The 22,155-nt window shown below is 37.2% G+C and overlaps 3 protein-coding genes, 1 long non-coding RNA gene and 1 other non-coding gene across 9 annotated transcripts in view; 2 read left to right on the top strand and 3 right to left on the bottom strand.

The window, feature by feature from the left end:
• The window catches only part of LOC107036829, a 41,952-nt gene extending 30,798 nt beyond the window's left edge, over nt 1-11,154 (bottom strand). Inside the window, exons 1-2 of one of the 2 annotated variants that reach the window (XM_015255033.1) lie at nt 11,029-11,154; nt 10,859-10,956 (exon numbers count right to left, since the gene is read on the bottom strand). The gene's annotated coding sequence lies outside the window, so the exon portion shown is untranslated. The remainder of the gene's footprint in view (nt 1-10,858; nt 10,957-11,028) is intronic. The other variant, XM_015255032.1, reaches the window with a different exon arrangement.
• On the top strand, nt 5,393-5,464 carry Trnaa-ugc. The gene has a single exon. It is a non-coding gene; the product is annotated as a tRNA-Ala (tRNA).
• Nucleotides 11,155-13,634: 2,480 nt separating the features above from the next.
• On the bottom strand, nt 13,635-18,436 carry LOC107036844. Of its 3 annotated transcripts, XM_015255057.1 has the most exons (8): nt 18,269-18,436; nt 17,222-17,502; nt 17,017-17,117; nt 16,435-16,914; nt 15,570-16,350; nt 15,353-15,480; nt 14,908-15,238; nt 13,635-14,846 (listed from the first exon to the last, which is right to left on the bottom strand). In XM_015255057.1, the coding sequence occupies exons 2-7, from the start codon at nt 17,493-17,495 to the stop codon at nt 14,933-14,935; spliced, it is 2,070 nt and encodes a 689-aa protein (XP_015110543.1). In that variant the 5' UTR covers nt 17,496-17,502; nt 18,269-18,436; the 3' UTR covers nt 13,635-14,846; nt 14,908-14,932. The 3 variants fall into 3 exon arrangements, with proteins under 3 accessions (XP_015110543.1, XP_015110542.1, XP_015110541.1); XM_015255056.1 differs by having other exon boundaries at nt 13,635-15,238; nt 17,222-17,528; XM_015255055.1 differs by having other exon boundaries at nt 13,635-15,238.
• An 811-nt stretch (nt 18,437-19,247) lies between these two features.
• On the top strand, nt 19,248-21,409 carry LOC107036794 (phospholipid scramblase 3). 2 transcript variants are annotated; one of them, XM_015254975.1, is made up of 7 exons: nt 19,248-19,331; nt 19,485-19,547; nt 19,906-20,061; nt 20,329-20,534; nt 20,623-20,784; nt 21,070-21,216; nt 21,294-21,409. In XM_015254975.1, the coding sequence occupies exons 1-7, from the start codon at nt 19,268-19,270 to the stop codon at nt 21,348-21,350; spliced, it is 855 nt and encodes a 284-aa protein (XP_015110461.1). In that variant the 5' UTR covers nt 19,248-19,267; the 3' UTR covers nt 21,351-21,409. The 2 variants fall into 2 exon arrangements, with proteins under 2 accessions (XP_015110461.1, XP_015110462.1); XM_015254976.1 differs by lacking the exon at nt 19,485-19,547 and having other exon boundaries at nt 19,256-19,331.
• LOC114841132 lies at nt 20,153-22,138 on the bottom strand. The gene is made up of 3 exons (XR_003783023.1): nt 21,009-22,138; nt 20,607-20,820; nt 20,153-20,528 (listed from the first exon to the last, which is right to left on the bottom strand). It is a non-coding gene; the product is annotated as an uncharacterized LOC114841132 (long non-coding RNA).
• Between the last annotated feature and the right edge of the window lie 17 nt (nt 22,139-22,155).

The raw sequence follows: 22,155 nt of genomic DNA, 5'->3' as shown, positions 1-22,155 counted from the left end.
ACACAGCAGTATGAAAATTCGGCTGCGTGAAACACACAAACTTCGCGCATGCGTGGAGTGTATGGAGTGTACGGGAGTGATTCACGCAATGGTGCGAATAGTCACGGCCATGAATTAATGTCTATGAATAATTCAAAAAAAATTTCGGGTTTTTAATCATCGAATTTGTTGATTGATTCGAGGGGTGCAATACATAGAGTACTGGGTGATGATGTAAGACATTTTTAATTGAGATCAGAAGGGTCCGACGCTCTCGTCGGATTGTCGTCGTTTCGGCAATTTATTCATTCAATTGGATATAAATACACAGTAGATAAATGAAATTAAACCGAGTCAATTTTGTCACTCTCGGTGAAGAACGAAAGATAATGAAAAATATTTACCCACTTGATTATAAATGTTCTCATGAATTTTCATGTATTCTCAAATTGGGGTTGACCATAGATTGTTTATTCATCATAGTAATAATTTTTCAAATTGATGAAAAATTAATATCGCCACATGAATCATCATGGAGAAATAATCCAACAAGTGGACAAATGCACCTGAAATATTTGAATGCACAATTGCACATCCTATCTGTTGAATCGACGGCGAATTTGAAAAAAGGCCGATGCATGATTCATTCAGAGGCACGCATAACCGTGACGCATACACAAAACTCGATACAACAGGGCTGGCTGGCTGGCTGCTTGCTCCAACAACTTGGCAAAACGTTACTCGTATAGGTAGAATGCGAATGGATGCCGCCCTGCGGCTTTTCTTATTGACGAGTAAAACCAGGTCTTGATCGTTTTCGTGCGAGGGAAACAAACAGTAGTTGTTTCATATACCTTGTGTACGACTTGTATATATGGCAAGGATGAGACTACCTCAAAAGGGGAGACGCTTGGCACGCCAAAGGGAGTCTCGAGAAAAATTCATCTTTCTCTTTTATACCCCCGTTTGCCACGCTCGTTTACCTCGTTTCTCGTGTAAATCCAGAGATTCCTCGGGTTAATTCACTCCCCCCTCCGTTTCAACGCAAGATTTTCTTTGCTCTTTAACCATCGTTTGAGCTTCGTTAAAATTTTTCATTCGATACTCTCAGGATTTTTATCGTTTTTCACTCATGAATTTTTCATGCGAAAAGGCCTGTCGTTTGCTTGCCAATCTTTTTGCAAGGGGTTTTTTCTTTTAGTTTTTCGGAATTTACATGTATGTTTCACAAGTCATCGGGTGATGTACAATTTTTTGAAAAAATTGAAATTTCATGGAAAGGACCCTCAACCGCGCTCATAGAATGGTAAAATTTTTAAGAATATTTTCACGAGTCGTCACTCAACAATCACTGAATTCCCGACATTTCCCATATGAATAATTTACCTGTGAGCTTATCAGACAATAATGAAGATAAATTTCCCTATTTCCCTTGGCATTTAACAGCGGCAATATTTTTCACAAGCACTATTATTTATTTCTCTTCGGGTTTAGGTGCTCGGCAAAGAGAAGGCGGAGTGTAATTTTTTTTTATTGCTTGCATTTACATGGGGGGCCCCCAGTACCCACCACCCAAGAGAATCCCCACCCCCCCTGTCTGGTCCGCGGTCCACTCTCACCATTCTTTCTGTCCTGCGTTCAGAATCGTTTATCGCTGTAGGGAAACCCATAATCCTTTATAGGTTATTGTTTGCGTTAATATGCGATACGCCCCCTTAGCCAAGTGTACTGGAGAATCGAAGTAGATATTTTGCAAGGAAATAATACTCGGTGGTAACAAAAGTCAATGGTAGGTATTATATCACTCTAGGAATCAATAGGGAAACATAATGTAGGGTTCACGAGGGTCGAACAATGAGTATTCCGGTGGTGAATTTTAGAAATATTACAATTGAAAATTTTTTTAACTGTGTTGAGAGATAATTGAAATTTCACGGATTGACTAGTAATTTTCAAGAGTGACAGTGATTTTGATTTGGCGGGGAAAGAAAAATAATGAAATTTCAAATTTAACTGAAAATTCAATCAAGTTGAAAATTTTCATTATAATAAAATAACGTTAAATTAACAATTAATCGAAATTTTTTTAAAATTTCAGTGGTTTTCATTTTTAAAGAGGAAAAAAAACCACCGTTAAATTAAAAATTTTCGCCAACAATGGCTGGGATAAAAAATCATGTCTAAATAATGATAATTCATAATTATTCGTCACGTGTCAAAGTTTTCCACGAGCATTATTTCCGAGTAGCGTAAAAATAATGCCGCCAGTCAATTAACCATATTAAAAAATTTTTCAGCTCCCCTTTTTCGTCAAAAATTCCTCCAAGATTACCTGAAACGACGACATTTTTGTGTACTTGGCAGCGTGAAAAACAAGCCACTAAAAATACGAAAGGGAATTTCTTGAGAGTCTAATTGGCACCTTTTAATATAGCTCCCTCCCTCTGCGTAAAAAAGAGGGAAAAGAAAAAAGTAAAATGAGGGTGAGATGAGGGAAAGGGCGAGAGGGCGTGTTGCGTAAGGAAAGACGGTAGCCTTACAAGAGATATACACACTGGGACTAATTAGCTTGACCGTCGATTGGTGCCCAGGGGTTCCATTCCACCTATCTCACCGATCCCCACTCACCACCACTCTTTTTTACCATACTTCTCACTTTCAAAGTGGAAGCTTCACCCGAAGAAACTCAATTTACAGGAGCACTTAGAACTTTTCAAGTTGTTCCGACAATATAGTGGATGGGAATTGATATTAATTCGCCCTGACAATTCTATTGAGATATTTTCTAAACGATTTTGTTTGAAAGGATTTAAATGTCGAGGATTTCCTATAGAAAATTTTGACAAATTGAAGAATAATACGACATACTAGTAGACATGATGAGTTTGAAGCAAAAAATGCTCGAGTACGATGCTCGCCTAAAATGACATAAATTTGGGACAAAAGTGTCTCAATTTATCGATGATATTTACACAAACAAATGCATGATCAATCGATCTCTCCAGAAATAGATGCAACAACAACCGAAGCCGCTGCCGTCATCCTCTCCTACGAATGGTGTGTGTCCACGTCGACGTAACGACCTGTACACACTACACGCTGTTTACAGGCGCCGGTGAGCGGTGGAAAAAGTCCATTCATGGGGGTGAGTGAGAATAGCCGGCGAGGCATATGGCGCGACACGTGCGCAGGAAAAAGCAACACCAGGAGAGCGACCCCCCATCCCCACGTTCCCTTGAACTCATCAGGGATATAGTTATAGTGGAGAACATTGGCTGTTGCCATTAATTGTATGAAACATTTTCTATTGACGCTACATTTTTCAGTCACAAAATTTTGATAACAAAAGCTGAAATGTTTAACAAATTATTAGTATTATTATTTGAGAAAATTAGCCTTAGAAAGATCTTAAAGACTGAACCAAAGAAAATAAGAAAACGAAGGCAAACCTCCGAGTGAAGTGGCTGTATGGACAGGACGTGGGTCCGCGCCTCAATAAAAGAGAACAAGGGATAACTTGACTGACTCTCCGCTCCACCGGAGCCTCACCGGGGCCTTGTGCCCCCCTCTGTTATTATCATTATTAGCGCAACATTGCCGGTGGCCACTGCTAGACCATCTATCTATCGCCGCGGATGTTTGCACGAAAATAAAAACAATTCAAGGATAAAAAAAAAGATGAGATGAGAAAAAAAAAAGAGTGCAAGGTAATGCAAGTAGCAGCGGGGGGGATTTTCTATCTTTATGTGATCTTGGATGCAGATGATCTTGAAATAATTTCTGCCCCCGAGTATCTTATGATGTTATGATACGTGTCATTAGGGATGGTACTCGTAAAACTGGATTAAGGCATCATGTACTTATCGATATTTTTATCTTTCGTCAACGGTAAATCATATTTTATGATGATGAGATAATGTAGAGGTTTATTATAATCTCTTGTGAGAAATGAGGAATTATTTGAACATTATTGTATGTTCCTATCTCTCAAAGCAGAATACATAATAAAGAATAATAAATCATAATTTTGAAATTCAAATCAGTCGATTCAAAGAAAAGTCCAAACTTGTTTATTACCGAATAGCAATGCCACATTTGTAGAATGAAAATTCCGAAATTTCGAACAATAGGACATAATCCACAGTTATGGGTTTTGCCGGAATATAATAATGCAAGACACGAGTGGAACGTGTTGAGAGACAAGATGATCCCCCCCGCCCCACGAATGGACAATGGGCTACAACATACGCTGTATAGTATGTGGGCACGCGTGGGCCACAGGTATACAAAAAAAAAAACCTCCCGTGTCTCAATATGCGCGACATATTGCGGTACGCAAAAAGAACTTTCTGCTGTTGTCGTCGTGAAAATTCAGCGGATGTAGAGGTGCGGTTGAACCGCACGTTTTTTGAATTTTTATTGTCATTTCTCTTGTTATTCCGAGGGTCTTTTATTTATTCTGAGGTGGGTGAGTCATTTCGCAATGCCGGAAGATGAAACATGTGTTGAGAAGTATATATATTATATTATATATAACTAATTGCTAAAATATTTTAAAATTGACAAATGAAAAAAAATTCATTCAATTGATTTTTTTTTTCATTTCCATTCGTCATTTCTTACACGAAACAAATTCATTGAATTGAAATGAAATGAGATCCAAAATGTGAATAATATTCATTAAATCGACTGAAAAAGTATTTTGTGTCGGCAATTGGTGGGAATATTCCACCAGAATTGAATTCCCAGGAATCGGAGTGAATTGGTATGCACACGATGCGATGCTTGAAAAATCAGTGGGAAGGCATTGGGGGTGGAATGAGGATAGTTAGTGGTGGGCGTCATCGAGATGATTTTTCCTCCAGAAAGTACCGATACAAGGCCTATCCTCCCAATTATTCCCTCCCGATCGATCCGCGGTTGTGATTGGGCGGAAGGAAGAAATCTTGGCGTTCGTTCCACGGCGGGCGACCTCTTCTTGTGCGGAAACCACTCTTATTTTTACTGTTGTCTGGATTTTTTTTTTTTTTCATCGAAGTCTCTTGAGGGTTACTCGACCGTGAAACGAAGGGGAAAATAATAATATTGAAAGCGGTATTATTTACACATTTATGGTAATATTACGGAATCCTGTATTTTTGGGAGTTTAAGCCATTGTCTAAATCTCGTATCAAAATGGGAACTTTATTTGAGAGTTTCAAAATGTTGAATCAAGTTCATCATTATTTGAAGATGAAAGAATGTAGAAAAATAGGTTAAAAAACATTTATTGAAAATCCATCTATTTCATATCAAATCAATCAATGTAATTGAATGAAAAAAAAAATTTGGAATCCATTTCTGTCTGAGTAGGGACTTTTTTAGGAGTCAGCGGAGTGCCCACCCACCAGTTGCCTGTAAAAAACAGTGTACTGGGGACGTAGCTCAGTGGTAGAGCGTTCGCTTTGCATGTGAAAGGCCCCGGGTTCGATCCCCGGCGTCTCCAATTTTTTTATTTTTTTGTAAAAATGAATAAAAGCGCATGAATGTGGTTTCATTCCTTCAACGATTGGATTTCATGAGAGGAAATATTCAAGGATCGACCCATGCCCGACATATTCCAACTATCAAATCGTCATGTTGTTTAGACTGACGTGTGAGATGTTTATTTTGTTCTCATATTTCGTGGCGACCGTATGCCGACAACCAATAACATAAACAACAGAAGATGGAATGAAGAATAAACATTCTTCGATAGTCAAGAGATGTGTCATTGTGACATAATCTTTCGTAATTTTTCTCACAGAATTCAATTAACGAATTCAATGATTAAAAACCTCAAATCTGTTGGAAATCACTGCAAGTCATTTGAAATCGTGAAATGACTGAAAAAATCCTATGAAATCATCAACGGTTTCAAGAAATCATTGCAAAAAATATAACACGTTTTGGCTATTGCGAGGATCGAGTGATAGTTTGTGCTATCGACTGTAAAAAAAAAAACAAAAACATCGCAATGAATAGCCGATAAAACTGTCGTGTCTTACACGATATTCATTCCAACATTCCCCATCGTTTTTTCTCTTAAATTTTTTCCCAACTGTTGCACTAACTACTGCCAATGAAACTAAAAACCAATAAATTCATTTAAAGACAGTGTAAAAGAGTCTCGAAACAAACAGAAATAAAACAACTCATAAAGGGACGGCAGTCATGAATTTATGACATATCCCTTCCTCCTTTCATTCCATTCCATGAAGATGGCATCTTCCACAAGGGGCACATCCACTACCACAAATGCACAATTTTGCACACCCATTGAACACATGAATACGTAAATACACATCGGAGTCCCCGCTGATATAAATTACAACGGTGAATGCCAGTGACGTGCGGTCATCAAGTTTTTAAAGTAGGGAGAAAAGAGGAATAGAAGGCGGAAAAAAGAGGGATGAGAGAGTCAAAGAGAGATAGAGTAGGGGGAGGGGATGCAACCCTATACTTAGCGGGTAATCGTCGACGATATACCATACTTATTAGCGGATATAATGATCGCGCGAGTGAGCAGAGAGGCCGTTCGAGAAATTCACTTCGGAAACTAGAGGTAAAGAAATAAGTTTTCGGCCCTCTTTCCTTTCAACTCTTGCCTCCTCTGTACATTATATACTCTAAGACTTTTTTTGAGCATTATCATTGCACTTCACCATCGATGTGGGCAACTCGTTTGTTGGGGGGTCGCACACTCGCTTTTCATATTAAAGTTGAATTTGTTTTTCGGTTTTTCTCTTTTTTTATTTGTTTTGGCCTGTCGTTCCGTTTCTTTTTTTTTTTTTTTTTTTTTGATCATGCAGGCACTTTAATCGAGGCGGCTCTCTGATGGAGCATGGGGAAGGGGGACATGATGTTTATTCAAGTGAGATGAGGAGACGGGGAGTGAAATTTCATTCGCCGTGTTTGGGCCGTGTAAATAGTGAGAAGAATTGGGTGACTGATTAAGGGGTTTACACCTCAGCTTGTTTATGATTTGTTTGGTCTTGAAATTTTTAAAGTGAAATGGCATGTGGAATTGATAAGTTATGGGGTGAGAAATGTACCGGGGAGTGGGGGAGTTTTTTAAAAGAAATACATCATTCCAAATGTAATGAAGCAAATTGTAAAAATATGAAAAAGTGCATGTTCAGAACTCGAAATAGAAAGTCATAAATAAATATATTTTAATTGAATATTTTGATATTGTAAATGATGCCTTGACAATACTTCAAAGTCAAGTCTCCAAGAATCTTCGGGTTCCTGAACCCGTAACTCTAGGATTCTATTTCAGTCCGGTCTGCAGACACTGCGTCGCGTCTCTCGCTCGACAGTTTTGAGTGAAGAAAATGACTCGGTAATTAGGAGTTTGCCATTCTCGAGTGCCATTGCAATCCAAAGACAAAAAAGCCGAGAAAACGAAGGGGAAGCAATGGATGAAATTAAGTTGAATGCTCCTCGTCAATTAATAAATCGTCACGCGAGAGTAACGGTGTCGCCTTTTGAAATCGACGTGGGGACTGGTTTGCCCAAAAATAGCCAAGACTCGTTAGCACGACAATTTGTCATATCTCGGAGGGAAGAAAAATCCAAGAGAAAAAGCCGAACGCCGGGATAAAAATCGGTGTAAGACACAACAGTTTTGTCGGCTATTCATTGCCATGTTTTTTGTTATTTATTTATTTTTTTTCTGTCGATAGCACGAGCTTCCCACGGACGGAAAAAATGTTGATCCCTTCACTCGAGCCGCGCAATAGCCGTCAATTAGGATTATTCTGATTAAATATTCAAGAATAAACAGAATTTAAGTCATTTGCTTTCTTCTTGATTTCACTATTGTCAATGTCAATATTTTTTACACTTAAGAATACTGAAAAATTCAAATGTCCTTCAAATATGGGTATCCTTTCCGCGTCCTCGGTAACATTCATTGACTCAACGTGAAAGTAAAACTCAAGTAGAGTGCGCGATTGTCATGGTAATGGCTAATGATGGCTAATGTGATATCCCGACAAAGGGAGCCAAGAGTCCGTTGGTGTTATTTTGTCTCAGCTAAGAGAAAGAGGATGAAAGGGGGCGAAGAAAAAACTGGTTGGAAAAAACTGAAGAATGAGATGAGCCAGAAAAAGGAAAAAAATAAAATAAAATAAAATGAAATGAAAAAATGAGTAAAATAGAGTGGTGGCCGAGAGAGGGGGCCCAGCTGAGAGGAAAGCCGGTGGCGGACACGCTCGGGTGCCCGCCCGCAGCACGGGGACATGCACCTGGCTCGGTTTGGAGCTCACCTACTCCACCGGACAGTCATTGTCATGTCTCACTTTTTCATTTTTTTACAACCATTCAAACCCCGTATGTGTGTGGGTGTGTGTGTATCCCATTACGTGATTATAATACATTGTAACGATGGAAATGAGAACGCTCGGTGTTAGTCACAACTTTGGGGGGAACTGTTTGACGAAAATCGAGGGGACAGGCCATTTTTAATGATTAATCATGATGAAATATTATCCCAAGTAATTATTTCGAGTCTATTATTTAGTCGACTTTCGCCAAAATGTAATTTTTTCGCCAAGTGAATATTGATTCTGTTGTAAAAATGAAAAAATTAAAAGATTGGCTCGGTTGAATATATAATAAAGTGAATAAGAAAAATATTGTTAAAAAATGATTTATCGATGAGAAAAATAATAATGAAACCGTAAAAACGGCGGAATGACGCATCAAACCCATACATTCATTGTTTTTAGCAGTGAGAATTTTACAACTATAGATTACAATCTAGAAGCATGGCACCCATCGATTCCCGGATTATTCCAGCTATCTCCAGAAGGGGGGCGTCGTCTCACATCGGTGCAATCTCAAACAAGTGCACGTGGACTCACCGAAATAAACCCCCCGAAAATACCCCAATTCCAACGATAACACTGGTCTCAATAAATCAGAATTAAATTCTTCTCATGTCAACGGGAGCGTTAATTGGAGAACGGATAGGCCGAGAATAAATGGCAATTCTAGTCGATTCGTATCCAGGCTAAGGAAAACGTCATAAACGGTTCTATTGGCTGAAGGAATTAATCGGGGAAATTTTATTGGTGAGTCAATCCCAGAGAAATCAATTAATTGATTAAAGTATAATTTCTGGGGAACGTGATGCAATTTCAATCATTGGAATTCCATGCAATGAGGAGATTCAATTTCATAGAGAAATGAAATATTTTAGGCTTTTTTTAGTGTCTATTCGCACGCTCTACGGTAGATTCTCACTCACATCTCTGCTATGAACTCTAGAAGTAGAGTTCAAAACCAAATTTAGCGAGCATTTCAATCGATACTTTTATTAAACTCTCAAGGTCTCTTAACTACCACCTTAACTCCATCCGGAAACTAGACTACAATTTACGAAGAATCTCGCTGTCATTCTTTCCAAACACAAAAACTATTGATAAACAAAAAAGAAAAAAGAAATTTTCAGCGAGGAATCCCGTTTATTCCGATTTAACGGTCCAAGGATTTCTTGCTTGGATGCTGCTCTATTTAATTCGCATACCGATCAAGTGGCTGACTTGTTTAGTATAGGCCCAGCAACATTTATAACACACGCAACACCGCGCCCAGTGAACGGACCCCTTTGTTCATTCACTGGATACATACATCAAAACTCAGAGCCGTTGGTTTTATATTTCAATAAATACTGCGTACAAATAAAGAATATAAATAGTATATACGCCACACTAACACGCATCACAAAATAAACTTTCTCTATCGCGGAGACGATACGAGATATTATTTCTATTTGGTCACGTGTGGAAAAATTCACTAGAAAAACATGATGCTTTCTTTAAGAAATTTTATTCACACTGTATTGGAATTCCATTAGCTTTTTGCGCCTATAACTATATTGATGATGATTGATAATGCAATTTTAGCCATCAATAGATTTTCATTTTTCTGTAGCAATTCTGGGGGATGAGTTTTCCAAGTTTGTTTCGTTGTATTTTCATTTTTCATTTGTTTCCCATAATCTAAGAGTCTAAGAGAAAAAAACACGGAAAATTCTTGAAAAATATCTATTGAAAAAGTTAATTGTCGCAATGAATAAATAAAAATTCTTAATAAAATTCCAATAGAAACTGAATAGAATTTTTTCGAGAAAACGCTAGGATTTTCTATTACATTGTTTCATACGTGACCAACTCAAGAAATAGCAGTGAACAATAAAACTCGTAAGAGGTGGTCAGTTATAGAAAAATAAATGGATAAATGTTAAATCTATTATGGACCGGTGATAAAAATTCTTAAATTTTTTTGCTTCACGTTTCGATGCATCGAGAGCATTTGGTGCATTAATTCATGCTTTTATGTGAAAATGAATTTGTGGGTGTCAGTGGTATTAATCTTCAGCCGGATGTCGCATTGTAAACAGTGTACATGTGTATGTAATGATGATTCTACGAGGACGATGCCACTCGGAATTATTGTGTACGTGCAATTATCCCCAGGAAGTGATGTGTGGAAATGAGGGAATGCGTTTTCATTGGATTTCATGAGTTATAAAAATATAATCGGAGCAAATTTTTTTCTCGTAAAAATTTTCAGATTCCATTATTTAAACTTGTTAAAGTCTGACCTTGATTTTACGTTATATTTGTTTTTGGTTGTATGACATAGTAGAAAAGTAGTGGTTCAAGTTGGTTTTTGCAAAAAAATAATAATTTCTTGGAAGAAAAAATCATCCGCTGATGAGAATAACATTCCCTCCTCCATAAAAACTGGAGAAATGTTATGGGAAGATTTCAATTGCTGCAATGCCCAATAGCTAGTTGAGAATTGCCGAAAAAGCACAAAATATTTCTATGACAATTAATCTACTCACTCTCTATCTCGTATAAATAGTCACTACTGCATCTCAATAAACGATGCTCTTCTATTGGTCATGAACACAACAACAGCACTGGCACAAGGAATAAAACACTGGAAAAACAAAACAAAATTAAAAAAAAAACAATTGACACGAGTGGAAGAGTCTCGGGTGAATGTCTCAACTTTTCGATTATTGTTTTTGTGATTGAGGATTCATACCGGGCCGAGGAATTATTTGTTATGCACGTATTTACGATGCGCACGGCAGTGTGGGTATCAACGGTTTGGGAGAAGTCTCTTGAGGGACAGACTGGGACAGGGACTGACAGGGACCCCCGTGGGCTCTCTCCACGGGGGCCGGCACCTCGCGTTACCATGTACACAATTTACACGGCAACCAATGAAATTCAAATGCGTCGGTTTCGTCTCTCTCTCTCTCCACCAATTGTGGGTGGAGTGGGGGGAGATCTAGTCATTCAAGTTTTTTCTCCAGTTGATAGAGACTAGAGAGCACTAGAGAGGGAGGGTTTCTCTTATTATTTCAGGTGTAGGCAAGGTTACTACGACAAAACGCGAACAAAATGGAAATTGTCTATTTCTCTCTCTATTGAATAATTTCCATTGGAGTTGTATTAGAGTTTTTTGTAGAATTAAACTATAAACTATATGTTCGCTCCCCTGTGAAAAGATGGCGTCACCTCCCTGTGAATCGTGAATCTACTATACCGACATTTGGACATTTCGATTTGAAACAGTCGAGTGTGATTTCTTCATTGTCAAATAATTATTGTCCATCAATCACTCTCGTGATCGCGATAACGACAACTGCTCCAAGATGAACAACGAGATTGCAACAGCCTGCAGAAAAATTGACAATACCATTGTCGATTTAAAAAAGATCCTCGAGCAAGTGACTGACTTGAGAGGTAAGGTGAGGGATGATGATATAATAAACCATAATCGCAACTATTTCCTCTCATCCATTTCTTCATTTTCGGCAATAGTTAAGTGTGCATTCATGCACGTGGAGGTCCTGTCCAACTATCAACCCATCACTGCGATAGTTTTGGATGTTCTGAGGGAGCAGGAGAGGGAGATGAACCTGAAAGGGAAGAATGACAATGAAAATATGGATGACTAAACGAAAAATCTTGCAACATCGTTGACTTCTTCATCACCTAGCTCGAATCCATTGTCTTCATAAGATGTTAATGTCTTCTAACTCCTTGTGAACAACTATAGATTCATCTTAATTGAAATAAAATTAATTCTTTGCAATAATAAATATATATTGAGGAAGAGAAAAATGTTATGTTTAAATATATTTATTACATACAGATGGCTAATACATATATGTCTCATGAATCATAACATGTACATATATTCTTTCATATATAATATACTATAATATTTCATACTCCAAGATAGTAAGACGAAGGATCTTGATAAATCGGTCAAACGATGTAATCTTGTGCAAAAGCGAGTATTTGGGTCATATTAACAACCCAAGGATTACCAAATATCATCTCCACGAGTTTATAATATTCTCTTTGTACGAGTACTTTCCGTTTGACGTTTAAATAAAAGCTCCGATGATGATTGCATTTAATAACAAATGAATAATTTTCATTAATCAGTTTGACTCTTAATTAGCGATAGTCGCACTTTGCAAATCTTGTAAATGTTTTACAACAATTTTATTCACAACACGTATGATGAAATTTACTGGAAAAACCTAGCGCTTTCTCCAAGAAATTCCATTGGAAAAATGCTTTTTAGCTTGTCCTGTTTTTATAAAAATGTCCATTTTTTGCAACTTTTTCAAGTGTTTTTTCTTGAATTTTATTATGAAAAATAACTTTAAAAAAACAGCGGAAAGAACTTGCAAATGTTACGTTCAAGAATTTTTATAGAAAAAAAAAACAAATAGAATGTTCCAATAGAATTTCTCAGAGGAAGCGCTAGGTTTTTCTATTAATTTGCTTCCATGCGTGAATCTTGATGGATTTTTCTTCAACTTTAGAAATTCGACAAAACTTGACGATTAAGTGTGACACGCAGATACTTGATATATTTATCTTTCTTAATTATCTAGAACAATAAGTGTTGTATATAATGCACCATATTGAAACATTTACAAAACGTTCAATGCAACCATTTCTCATTTTTCTTAATGATTTATTTTTTTAATTATAAAAATAAATCGTCATTCAAGCTAGGAAATAAAGGGGACCGGGTGAAAATCGTAAAATATAATTGGCAATTGAGACTGAAAATATGTAGCATTGCATATAGAACATTCAGAGGATCATAATCGAAAAAATTTAATAGGAATTCTATTGATTTTTTAAAACAAGAAATATTTAATGGATTTTTAATATTCCTCTCTGTATTGTTATTCAACAATTTTCCATTTTAAAAAAATTCAGCAAAAAAGTAGGAAAATCTCAATACAATACGATGAATTGATTGTTTATGTAAAATATATATATATATATATATATATATATATATATATATATATTTTTTTTTGCTCAATTTTTTCATCTTTCTATTAAATTCTTTCGTACATGATCAAATTTAACGATACATTTTCATTAATGTCCACATGGCACGCAATATCGAACGGGAAATTTAGTCATTTGACTACGACGCACGCACTCGGACATATCTGAGCCATAGCCACACATTAAAAATTTTTCTTTGATTAAAAATCGAACAGTTTTAATGTTCAACATTGAGTTTTAGCGTAATACAATTCACTGTGGTACCCTTGTCAACCCTGCTTCATTAAATGCTTATGTTTTTTTTTTTTCGAAATTACTGGAATGTATTAACGCAGATGAAAATATAAGAATTTTTCGGTGGGGGAGTGATAAAACTTATCATAACTGCGATTTTTTATCCGCTCTTTTCAAAGCTCAATTTATCTCAATGCCAAAGGATTTTTACGCGACAAAACATTTTGATTTTGCAATTAATTTGATAATTTTTCAAAGAAAGATGAAAAATTTCGAAATATTAGCTTCCCCACCGATTGCATCAGCTCGGAAATATTGGAATTCTTTAAAAGCTTTATCTAGATATTTTCCAACGTAATCTCATCAACTCGAACAATGAAAATAAAACAAAATGGAATACAGCAGCTAATAGATGTTGAATAGAATATAAATTTTTCTTCACTCACGTTTTACAATTTTTTAATATCCAAAGACCCATTGGAGACATCAAGCCGATTCAAAATACTTTCGTTAACCGTTTATTGTCCTCAGCTTCGTTGATCAATTCCATTGAAATAATTATCGAGTTTAAAATGAGGCTCGTTAGGCCGAGTGGTGCGTGTTTAAATACAATGCGAATATTCTCAACTAATAATAATCGTCAATAGGTGCATGAGTCTCCGAGGGTGACTTGAAATATATTTTTTTATACTTAAAAGGGAGGAGAAGATAGAAGATGCGCTTATGACCTAAACCAATTATACATTCAGGTACACACTGTACGGATTAAGCACGATTAATAATTTCATCATTGTGATTTCATTTTTCCTCATCTGAAAAGTTGATAATTTGGCAAGTCGGATCTTATAATTCTCTCGAATCGTCTTCAGAAGTATCGGTAGATAATCCAGTTTTTTTTTCTCTCCCACAGATATTTTTATTTTTTCTTCATGCAGGCACAAATATGATTCATAGAAAAAAAAGAAAAACCTAGCGAATTCACCGGATACAGAAACAATCTCTAGAATTTTATTGTTCTATTGATTTTTTTTTCTATACAGCATTTTCTGGAATTTCCCAATAGAATCAGCCAAAAACTAATAGAAAGTCCAACAGAAATCGCTAGGATGTCATTTTTCATTTCTATTCAGGTATTAGTGATGGCGATAAATATTGCCAACAGGACAATCCATCCTTCCTCCACACATGGGAATAATTCGCATTCGCAGACACTGACTAGGCGCCTAAAGATCTACACATTTGGATTTTTCTTCAGACAATCTGCAAAGAGAGGGAAGATTCTATTTGATATGACGCTGTCATGTCGACTGGCGTTATATACCTCATTGAAATATCCTCAGTTTTTTTTATCGTTTCATTGGTGTATCGAATCCGCTGGTGGTGCTGTGTCGTCGGGTTGCGTAGGGATAGTAGGAGAAACGATGACGATTGTGATCGCGATTGCGATTGCGATATTGATATCGACCAAGACAGGAATCTCCTCCAGTGGAGCCGCGACAGAGGGATGTGCCGATGGGGAGTGGTTGCATTTGAGAGATGACAAGGGCTGTTCTTGCGCAATGGCCACCAGCGTCACGGCCCTCTTCTTCGAGAAGGTCACAGACTCGGGCTGCTTCCATTGCAAACAATCCCATGCATTCATCTTCTTCATCCTAAACATTTTTTTTTTTTCAATCATCAAAAACAATAGTGCCTTCTTTTTCTATTATTATTCATTATAGTATATGGTATAGGATAAAAAGGGAGGGGAGAACAACAATACTTACACAAGTTGTGCAAATTTGATGCATCACGCAGGGCACAAAGAGCCCACTAACAAGATTTCTAGCTGGTTTGCAACTCCTCTCAATAACTTCCAACTCCGGACAAGGTGTAAACTTGCCCTCATCAAATCCTAATGGAAAATAACGACACCATCATTATCGCCGGCGTGTTTTTTTAATATGCATGGTCAATAATGAAAAATTCAATGAATAATCCTACCTTCATAAGGGGATCCTTCATCATCGATGACATTACTAGACCTCTTCTCATTCCCCCCAATTCCACTGGAGTTATCCTTATTTCCATTATTACTAGAATTATTATTTTTCGTTTGAGAATTTTTGGGCGAATCCCTCTGCGCAGCAATGCTGTTTCTGAATTCATTGAGAGCCTTCCTCATCTTCTCCAGGGAATAAGCCGCCGCCATACGGGCCATAACCACCTCCTTGACATCCTGAGGGTCAGCATCATTGTCGCCCGCCGCTGAGTACCTCACCGCATCCTCGATGATGACATTCTTAACGTTCTTCAGTTTCTCGTCCATCTGATCCAATTTGTCCCTCTTCTCCCCTCCATTCCTCTCGAAATCCCTTGCCGGAGCAGTTTTCAAGTTGTCAGCCATTGTCTTGTAGTACCTCTGGAGCATCCACTCGTCGTCCTGCTCCTGGCTACCAGGTCTAGCTAGAAGAGTTGCCTTCTTTCGCCTTCTGTCGATGCCGAAATACTGAGACCAGTCGACACTCTTCTTCTTCTTCACTTCTATCAGACGCTCTTTAGTATTGCTGGCCTTTGTACCGGACTTGTCTTTGAGGTGCTCCTGTCGAGATGTCGTGGACGAGACGTCTGTGGTGAAGGAGACAGGTCGCTCTGATGTATGTTGGTGCATGTGATTGTGATCGTCATTGTGCACGTGATTTAATTTTGCTGAGAGCTTTTGGTCTTGGGTTTTGTTGGCTTGGCGTGATTGAGGACCGAAGAGGGCACCTAGATCCTGTGCGACCTATTAAAAACAGCCCAAGGAAAAGGTTAAAAGGTTAAAAAAAAAAGAGAGAGAGAGAGAGAGAGTTTGTCTACGTCCCCTTACCTTGGGATCAGTAGCCTGTGATGTAAGTGGAAAGGGTTTAGCACTCCTCTTGGCAACTGGAAATCGTTTGACAAGGTCCCTGTACTCTCTGCCAATAGGATACCTTCCATTGACATTTCTTCTCTGAGTGATGGGAAGTACCTGGTAGAGTAAATAATTCTTTGGACGTTGACCGCGTTCTCGTTCGGCAAAATAATCCACTCCATCGTCTTCAGCCCATGACATCGGACCCGGCATTTCCAATTTATTATTCCCCTCCAACCTGTATCTGTCGTAGAGAGATTGCAAGGCCTCGATTGGCAAGTACTCGGGGGTGTCCTCAGGCTCTTCTCCGTAAGGGGGTGAATTTTGGAGCTCGTCCAAAAATAGTCGAGCCAATTCTCTGTCGTCATGGCCATTGAAATGGTCCGGGTTCATTGTGCGTTTTCGGGCCCCGTTTCTCTCACGCTCGCGGAACAGAGAGGAGGTTCCTGTTTCTCTCTGTAAAATGTTTGTTTTTTTTTTCCAGTTATTTTTACTGATAATCTTGCAATTTTTGGAACCCTCGCTAAACAATAAAATTTCCTCGAATTTAAAACTCACTTGAATGGGTGCTGTCTCAAAATAATCCATAAGAGCCCTCTCCAATCTCTTATTATTAAACCCCCGGTATCCACCCCCGATATTCTCCAACTGGCCGTTCTCTGCACAAGAAAAAACGTCACGAATTTAAATATCAATAGATCCTCCCCCATGATATATAGGTATCTCATATCTGGAATCAATTGAACGGATAGTGCGGGAATACCTAGGGGAAGGAATTCGAGGTCATCCTCATCATCATCATCCATCTCTGGTATTTCCTCCCTCTCCAACTTTGGCTCCGGTTCGCCGTGATACTTGAAAGACCTCAGGTCGCCGTAGTAACCCGCCGGGGGAAGTGCATCGAGGGACCTCTGTTTCCTTGTTACGGCATTGAGGGCACTCCTTAGGGAATCCTCACTCGTCTGGTGGGGGACTGGTGAGGCAGCTAGGGCAAGCCCCACCAAGAGAAACGCCAAGGGCCAGAGTCTTCTGGACATTTTGCTCCTAAGGGTAAAGACTTATTTTTCAAACTAAAAAAAAAGAATTTTTTTGCTATCAAATATTTTCAACTATAGTCAACTATAGACATGAATGAATAAATATTATAGGATTATAGGATTGTAGGAAAAGTCAATACAATATAGTTAGGCATTCTCAGTGTCCCCGCGCCCAAAGGCTTCATTGAACTACAGAACTCCCTTCATTACTCTCCAAAAACATAAAAGCCACCTGAAGCACGCAAACAGACAAAAAATCGATAGACTTGTTCTGATGTTCTAAATACAGAATTTAACGAGCTCTCTTTTCGTGACTGAGTGTTAGAACATGTGACTTTTTTGCAGTAGGCTCGACAATGTCCACAATTAATACCTAAAAAATATCCGGAAGGCTTGTCACCCACCACCTAATAGTAATTTACCTTTTTTTTTTAGTCTATTTGCGGACCTCAAGTGGTGGCTGTTGGTTTTTTAAAGTTTAATTAATACCAAAAGTTCATACAATAAGTAATTTCATTCGATTTTCCCAACATAGGTGAATTATTGTCTATAAGCAACATGACGTTGACGTAACAGATGGTGGCTTGAATCTCAGGAAAAGCCTATTTCGCACTACGTTATATAGCGACGAAAATTGAAACTTAAATTTCCCGATCATTACAACATTCTTTCTATTCAATTTCTCCTAATTATGAGCTAATTTGAAGGCTAAATTAGCCGCTATATTACGGTAATATGAGTTTTAGAAATTGAAAAAAATCTTTTGCACTTACTCTCTCTTTCAATCCTTCATGAAAAATATCCGGAAGAGTTTAGAGTTTGGAATCTTCGATGGTACCAATAATAATTTCAAAAAATTGAAGAATTCAATGAATGAATATTACTAACTATTTCACACCACTTGAAACTCACAACAGCTTGACGTGAGCCACACCAAAATCCGAGCTTTTATACCCTCCCGACAGTACTTTATAATCGATATTGCTGCGCATGACGCTAACTCTCGATTCAGCAACAAGTACAAGAATACGTGACTCGGAGGTGACTCGGAGACATGACAATGGGGTGAAATGCTGAGTAAGGGCTGCACATGATTAAACAGGGTGGGATACGGACTATCTTCGAGGGAGCGAGATAATCCTTCGATAATTCTACCAACAATTTATGACACATTTTTTTAAATAATCATTTTAAGTACTCATTAATTATATTGGCTTCATATAGTATTGTATTTTTGTTTTAAAGATTATTGTCTTCTTATTCTATTTATTTTATTATGAATGAATAGTGGAAATAGTTCAGGTTTCTGATGAAATTTTCAACCTAGAAAATTTTTTCATCATTCCGGAAAATTAAAATTAATTTTTTAAAATGTTCACTAATTGTTTATAAAAGACAATAAACTTCATATCCTCAGCGTTTGAATAATTTCAAAATTTTCGCTAGTCTAGGCTGAAATAGTAGTAGGGCTGAAAACAAAGCCTTCATATTTACCTAGGTAGAAATTTCGAAAAACATTTCGATAAAAAAAAACTGAAATTCTTGAGTATCCAGTTATATTTAGTCATTCTCATTGTTTTTCCATTGGTTATTAATTCCTCAAGTACATAAAAAAACCGTAAACCACTCATTTTTCAGTACTTTTTTCTTATCGATACGGATTTACGAATTGGTGAGAGGATAAGATAGTTGTTATCACAGAAAGACCAGATAGCTTATTTCCAGCGGAGATTGATAATGGGAAATAGTCGCAGCTCGCGTTTCCATTCGAAATGTCAGAGCGTCACATTTTTCCGGATGAATCTTCGCCAGCAACTGCTCCTCCGCCATATGAAGGTAAAAAAAAACAAAATTAAAGCAATGAAAAATTTGTCAATAACCCGAGAACCGTTTATTAAAAAAAAGCAATTTCCATCAAAATTTCGGTTATCGAGAAAGCAGAAATGAAGAAAAAAAACACCATTTAGTTTTTTTGGGAAATATTTATAGAGCTTCTACCTCCAGTCTTCTACGAATCGGCGACAATCACGCGAGCTCATCCTGACAGCGGAGGTAAAGGAAATAAAACATTCTGCCATGAGAGATATGAATAAGCATCTATAGAAATACCTAGCGAATTCGATAGGGAATTCTATTCAACAATTCCGATGCTGTCCAATAAAAACTATTTTACAGAAAAATCAGTAAAATTTTATCATGTATAAAACACAATCTTTTCTATTGAGATTTTTTTAGCTTTTTATTCGAAAAATCATGTAAAAAGCCGAGGAATTTCCATAGAACGCGCAGATAAGCTGCGGAATTTTTCACTAGACTCGGCAAGCAACTGATACAAAGTTTAATATATAGAAAGGCAATCAATACTGAAAAATTGGATGCGAAATAGAAAGAAGCCGCTTCCTGTTTCCAGATAGAAATCAAGTAACAAATCAGAGACGACCTATACCAATCAGCACCCAGGAGTGGAGATCGACGACGAGATCGCAGTTCACTCCTATCTCCGCTGAATACTTTTTGACGAATGTCGAGCAGGTGGAGATACAACCGATAGTAGACCTCAATGCACGTGTGTAATTAATAAGTAGAAGCAGTAGAATAACAGAGCAGAGTTTATTATATTACAAAATATAACAGCAGTTGAAAAAAAAAACGAAAAATAAGTTGTAAAAAAAGGCAAAGGTTATCCATTTATTTCTACTAAATAATTGTCAATAGAATCGATCAACAGCCAAGAGAACACTCCAATAGAATTTTTTTTAAAGATATAATTTGTGCTGAGAACTTTCATTACAAGAACTGATCTATTCCCGTACTCAATTGAAACCTGTTCCAGTCCTTGGACAATCGGCAAATCAATTCAGGGTGAAAATTCGAGGAGCAGAAACTCTATTTTTAGCTTCGGAAAACTCTACAAATTGTCAGAGAAATATTTTGGGTTCTTCGAGGAGTTTCACGATGGATGTGAGAGATGCGTCTGGGGAATCTGCCTTCACTCTGACGAAGAGACTCAGTTGGGGATGTGTCCCAGGGTTTCTGCATGTAATAATCAATAAATCATCATTTCTCAAGACTTGAGAGAATTCAACTAAAATAAATAAATTATCAATTTACCTATGCTATCCTACAGAATATGACTGTCGAAACCACTGAATACATCGGCAGTATTGAGCAGAACTTGACTCTTTTCGGTCCCAGTTTCACGGTTTATGATGCTTCGAGAGAAGCCATGTGCATCATAGATGGACCCAATATGTGCTGCTGTTGCATGAGCGATGAAGTTTCTTTCCAGGTGAAATTCCTTGGCTTAAATGATAAGTTGAAAAAACTAGAAAATGTATCAATTGAAAAAATTTCGTACCAAAATTGGAATCCAAGGTAGATGTAAAATCTTTGTTATAACGTTCTTTTTGCAGAGCGAATTAATATAATCAGTCAAAAATTGATACAATTTTCAATAAAAGTTGTATAGGAATTCAATGGAATTTTCTGTATATAATGCATGATTTAATGCACCTTGAAAAGCAAGTATTGAAGGGACTTGAAGCCACACCCGCCAACTCATATTCCTCTTTAGGTTTTGTCCATAGACATGACTCGCCAAATAGCCTCCATAAGTCATCAATACGATCATCTACTCGTCGATCACATTCTGCTCCTGACATTTCCAAGTGATGCTAATGTGAGACTGAAGAGTCTTTTGATGGCAGCAACATTTTTAGTGGTGAGTTTAAGTAGTTTATAACAATCAAGGCTATTTGTATTTTTTTTTTCTTCATGGATTTCAATTTCCTTTTGCAGGGGGCACTATATTTCGATCGCTTGTCCAATTCTCTTAGATCTAGACCTACTAATTAGCTGCTGTATAATTGTATTATTATCATTTTTATTTGTAATAAATCATATATCAGAAACTATTGGATGATAAATTATTGCATGGGTTACAATTTTCCCAGATTTGTTCAATTGCGACCATTATTGTTTCAATATGTGACATTTGCCAGTATAGGTATGACGACATTAAGCTGACCAAGTGACGAAACATGAACAATCAATGCATCAATGCATTATTTAAGAAAGCGTTTGGGTATATATATGCACAGAAGCAACAGAGACCTGAATTATACAACGAAACTACCATTATGCAAACAGTTTCCAATAATCCAACATTGTGATTACTTTGGGGCCGTCCTGAACAAACTCAGATAATGACGCACTTGAGAATTATTCCATTTCAATTTACCTTCCTCCCACTCATTTTAATTAATTGCAATAAAATTACAACTTACTTAAATGACAAATTTGAGAATTGAAAGATGAATACACAATTTACATCGATTTGACATTTGTTTCTTCCAATACACAAATACGCAGTAGATCCAATTCCACTTGAAGAAATTCATTCATATAGAGATATTAGCGATTGGAAAAAATAATGTAGAAAATTCATGTCGATAAAAAATGTCTCAATAGAAAAAGTTGTATAGAAATATGAAATTGTGCTAATTTTTTCAATCTATAAGAAAAACCGGGTAGGTATAGTAAAACTAGAGATCGAATTCTTCAACAGAGAATGGGTGAAAAACTAATGATCGCGCGGCTCATCATTGCAGAAAATTTTATTCTCCACCTGCTGCTTATCCACACATGAGCAAAATGAATA

The sequence above is a fragment of the Diachasma alloeum genome, unplaced genomic scaffold, assembly GCF_001412515.2.
Source record: "Diachasma alloeum isolate Michigan unplaced genomic scaffold, Dall2.0 Dall_scaffold_00211, whole genome shotgun sequence".
Taxonomy (NCBI): domain Eukaryota; kingdom Metazoa; phylum Arthropoda; class Insecta; order Hymenoptera; family Braconidae; genus Diachasma; species Diachasma alloeum.
This window is presented reverse-complemented; position numbering and strand designations above follow the sequence as displayed.

Bases quoted from the DNA above. Each gene is read 5' to 3' on its own strand.
- LOC107036844 (XM_015255056.1), bottom strand. From the start codon at position 17,495: ATGTCCAGAAGACTCTGGCCCTTGGCGTTTCTCTTGGTGGGGCTTGCC. The intron at 15,481-15,569 runs GTAGGATTATTC...ATTTTCCATTAG, and splicing joins TGAAGGATCCCCTTATGAAG to GATTTGATGAGGGCAAGTTT. The intron at 15,239-15,352 runs GTAAGTATTGTT...AAAAATGTTTAG, and splicing joins ATCAAATTTGCACAACTTGT to GATGAAGAAGATGAATGCAT.
- LOC107036794 (XM_015254975.1), top strand. From the start codon at position 19,268: ATGTCAGAGCGTCACATTTTTCCGGATGAATCTTCGCCAGCAACTGCT. The intron at 19,332-19,484 runs GTAAAAAAAAAC...AAATATTTATAG, and splicing joins TGCTCCTCCGCCATATGAAG to AGCTTCTACCTCCAGTCTTC. The intron at 19,548-19,905 runs GTAAAGGAAATA...TCCTGTTTCCAG, and splicing joins AGCTCATCCTGACAGCGGAG to ATAGAAATCAAGTAACAAAT.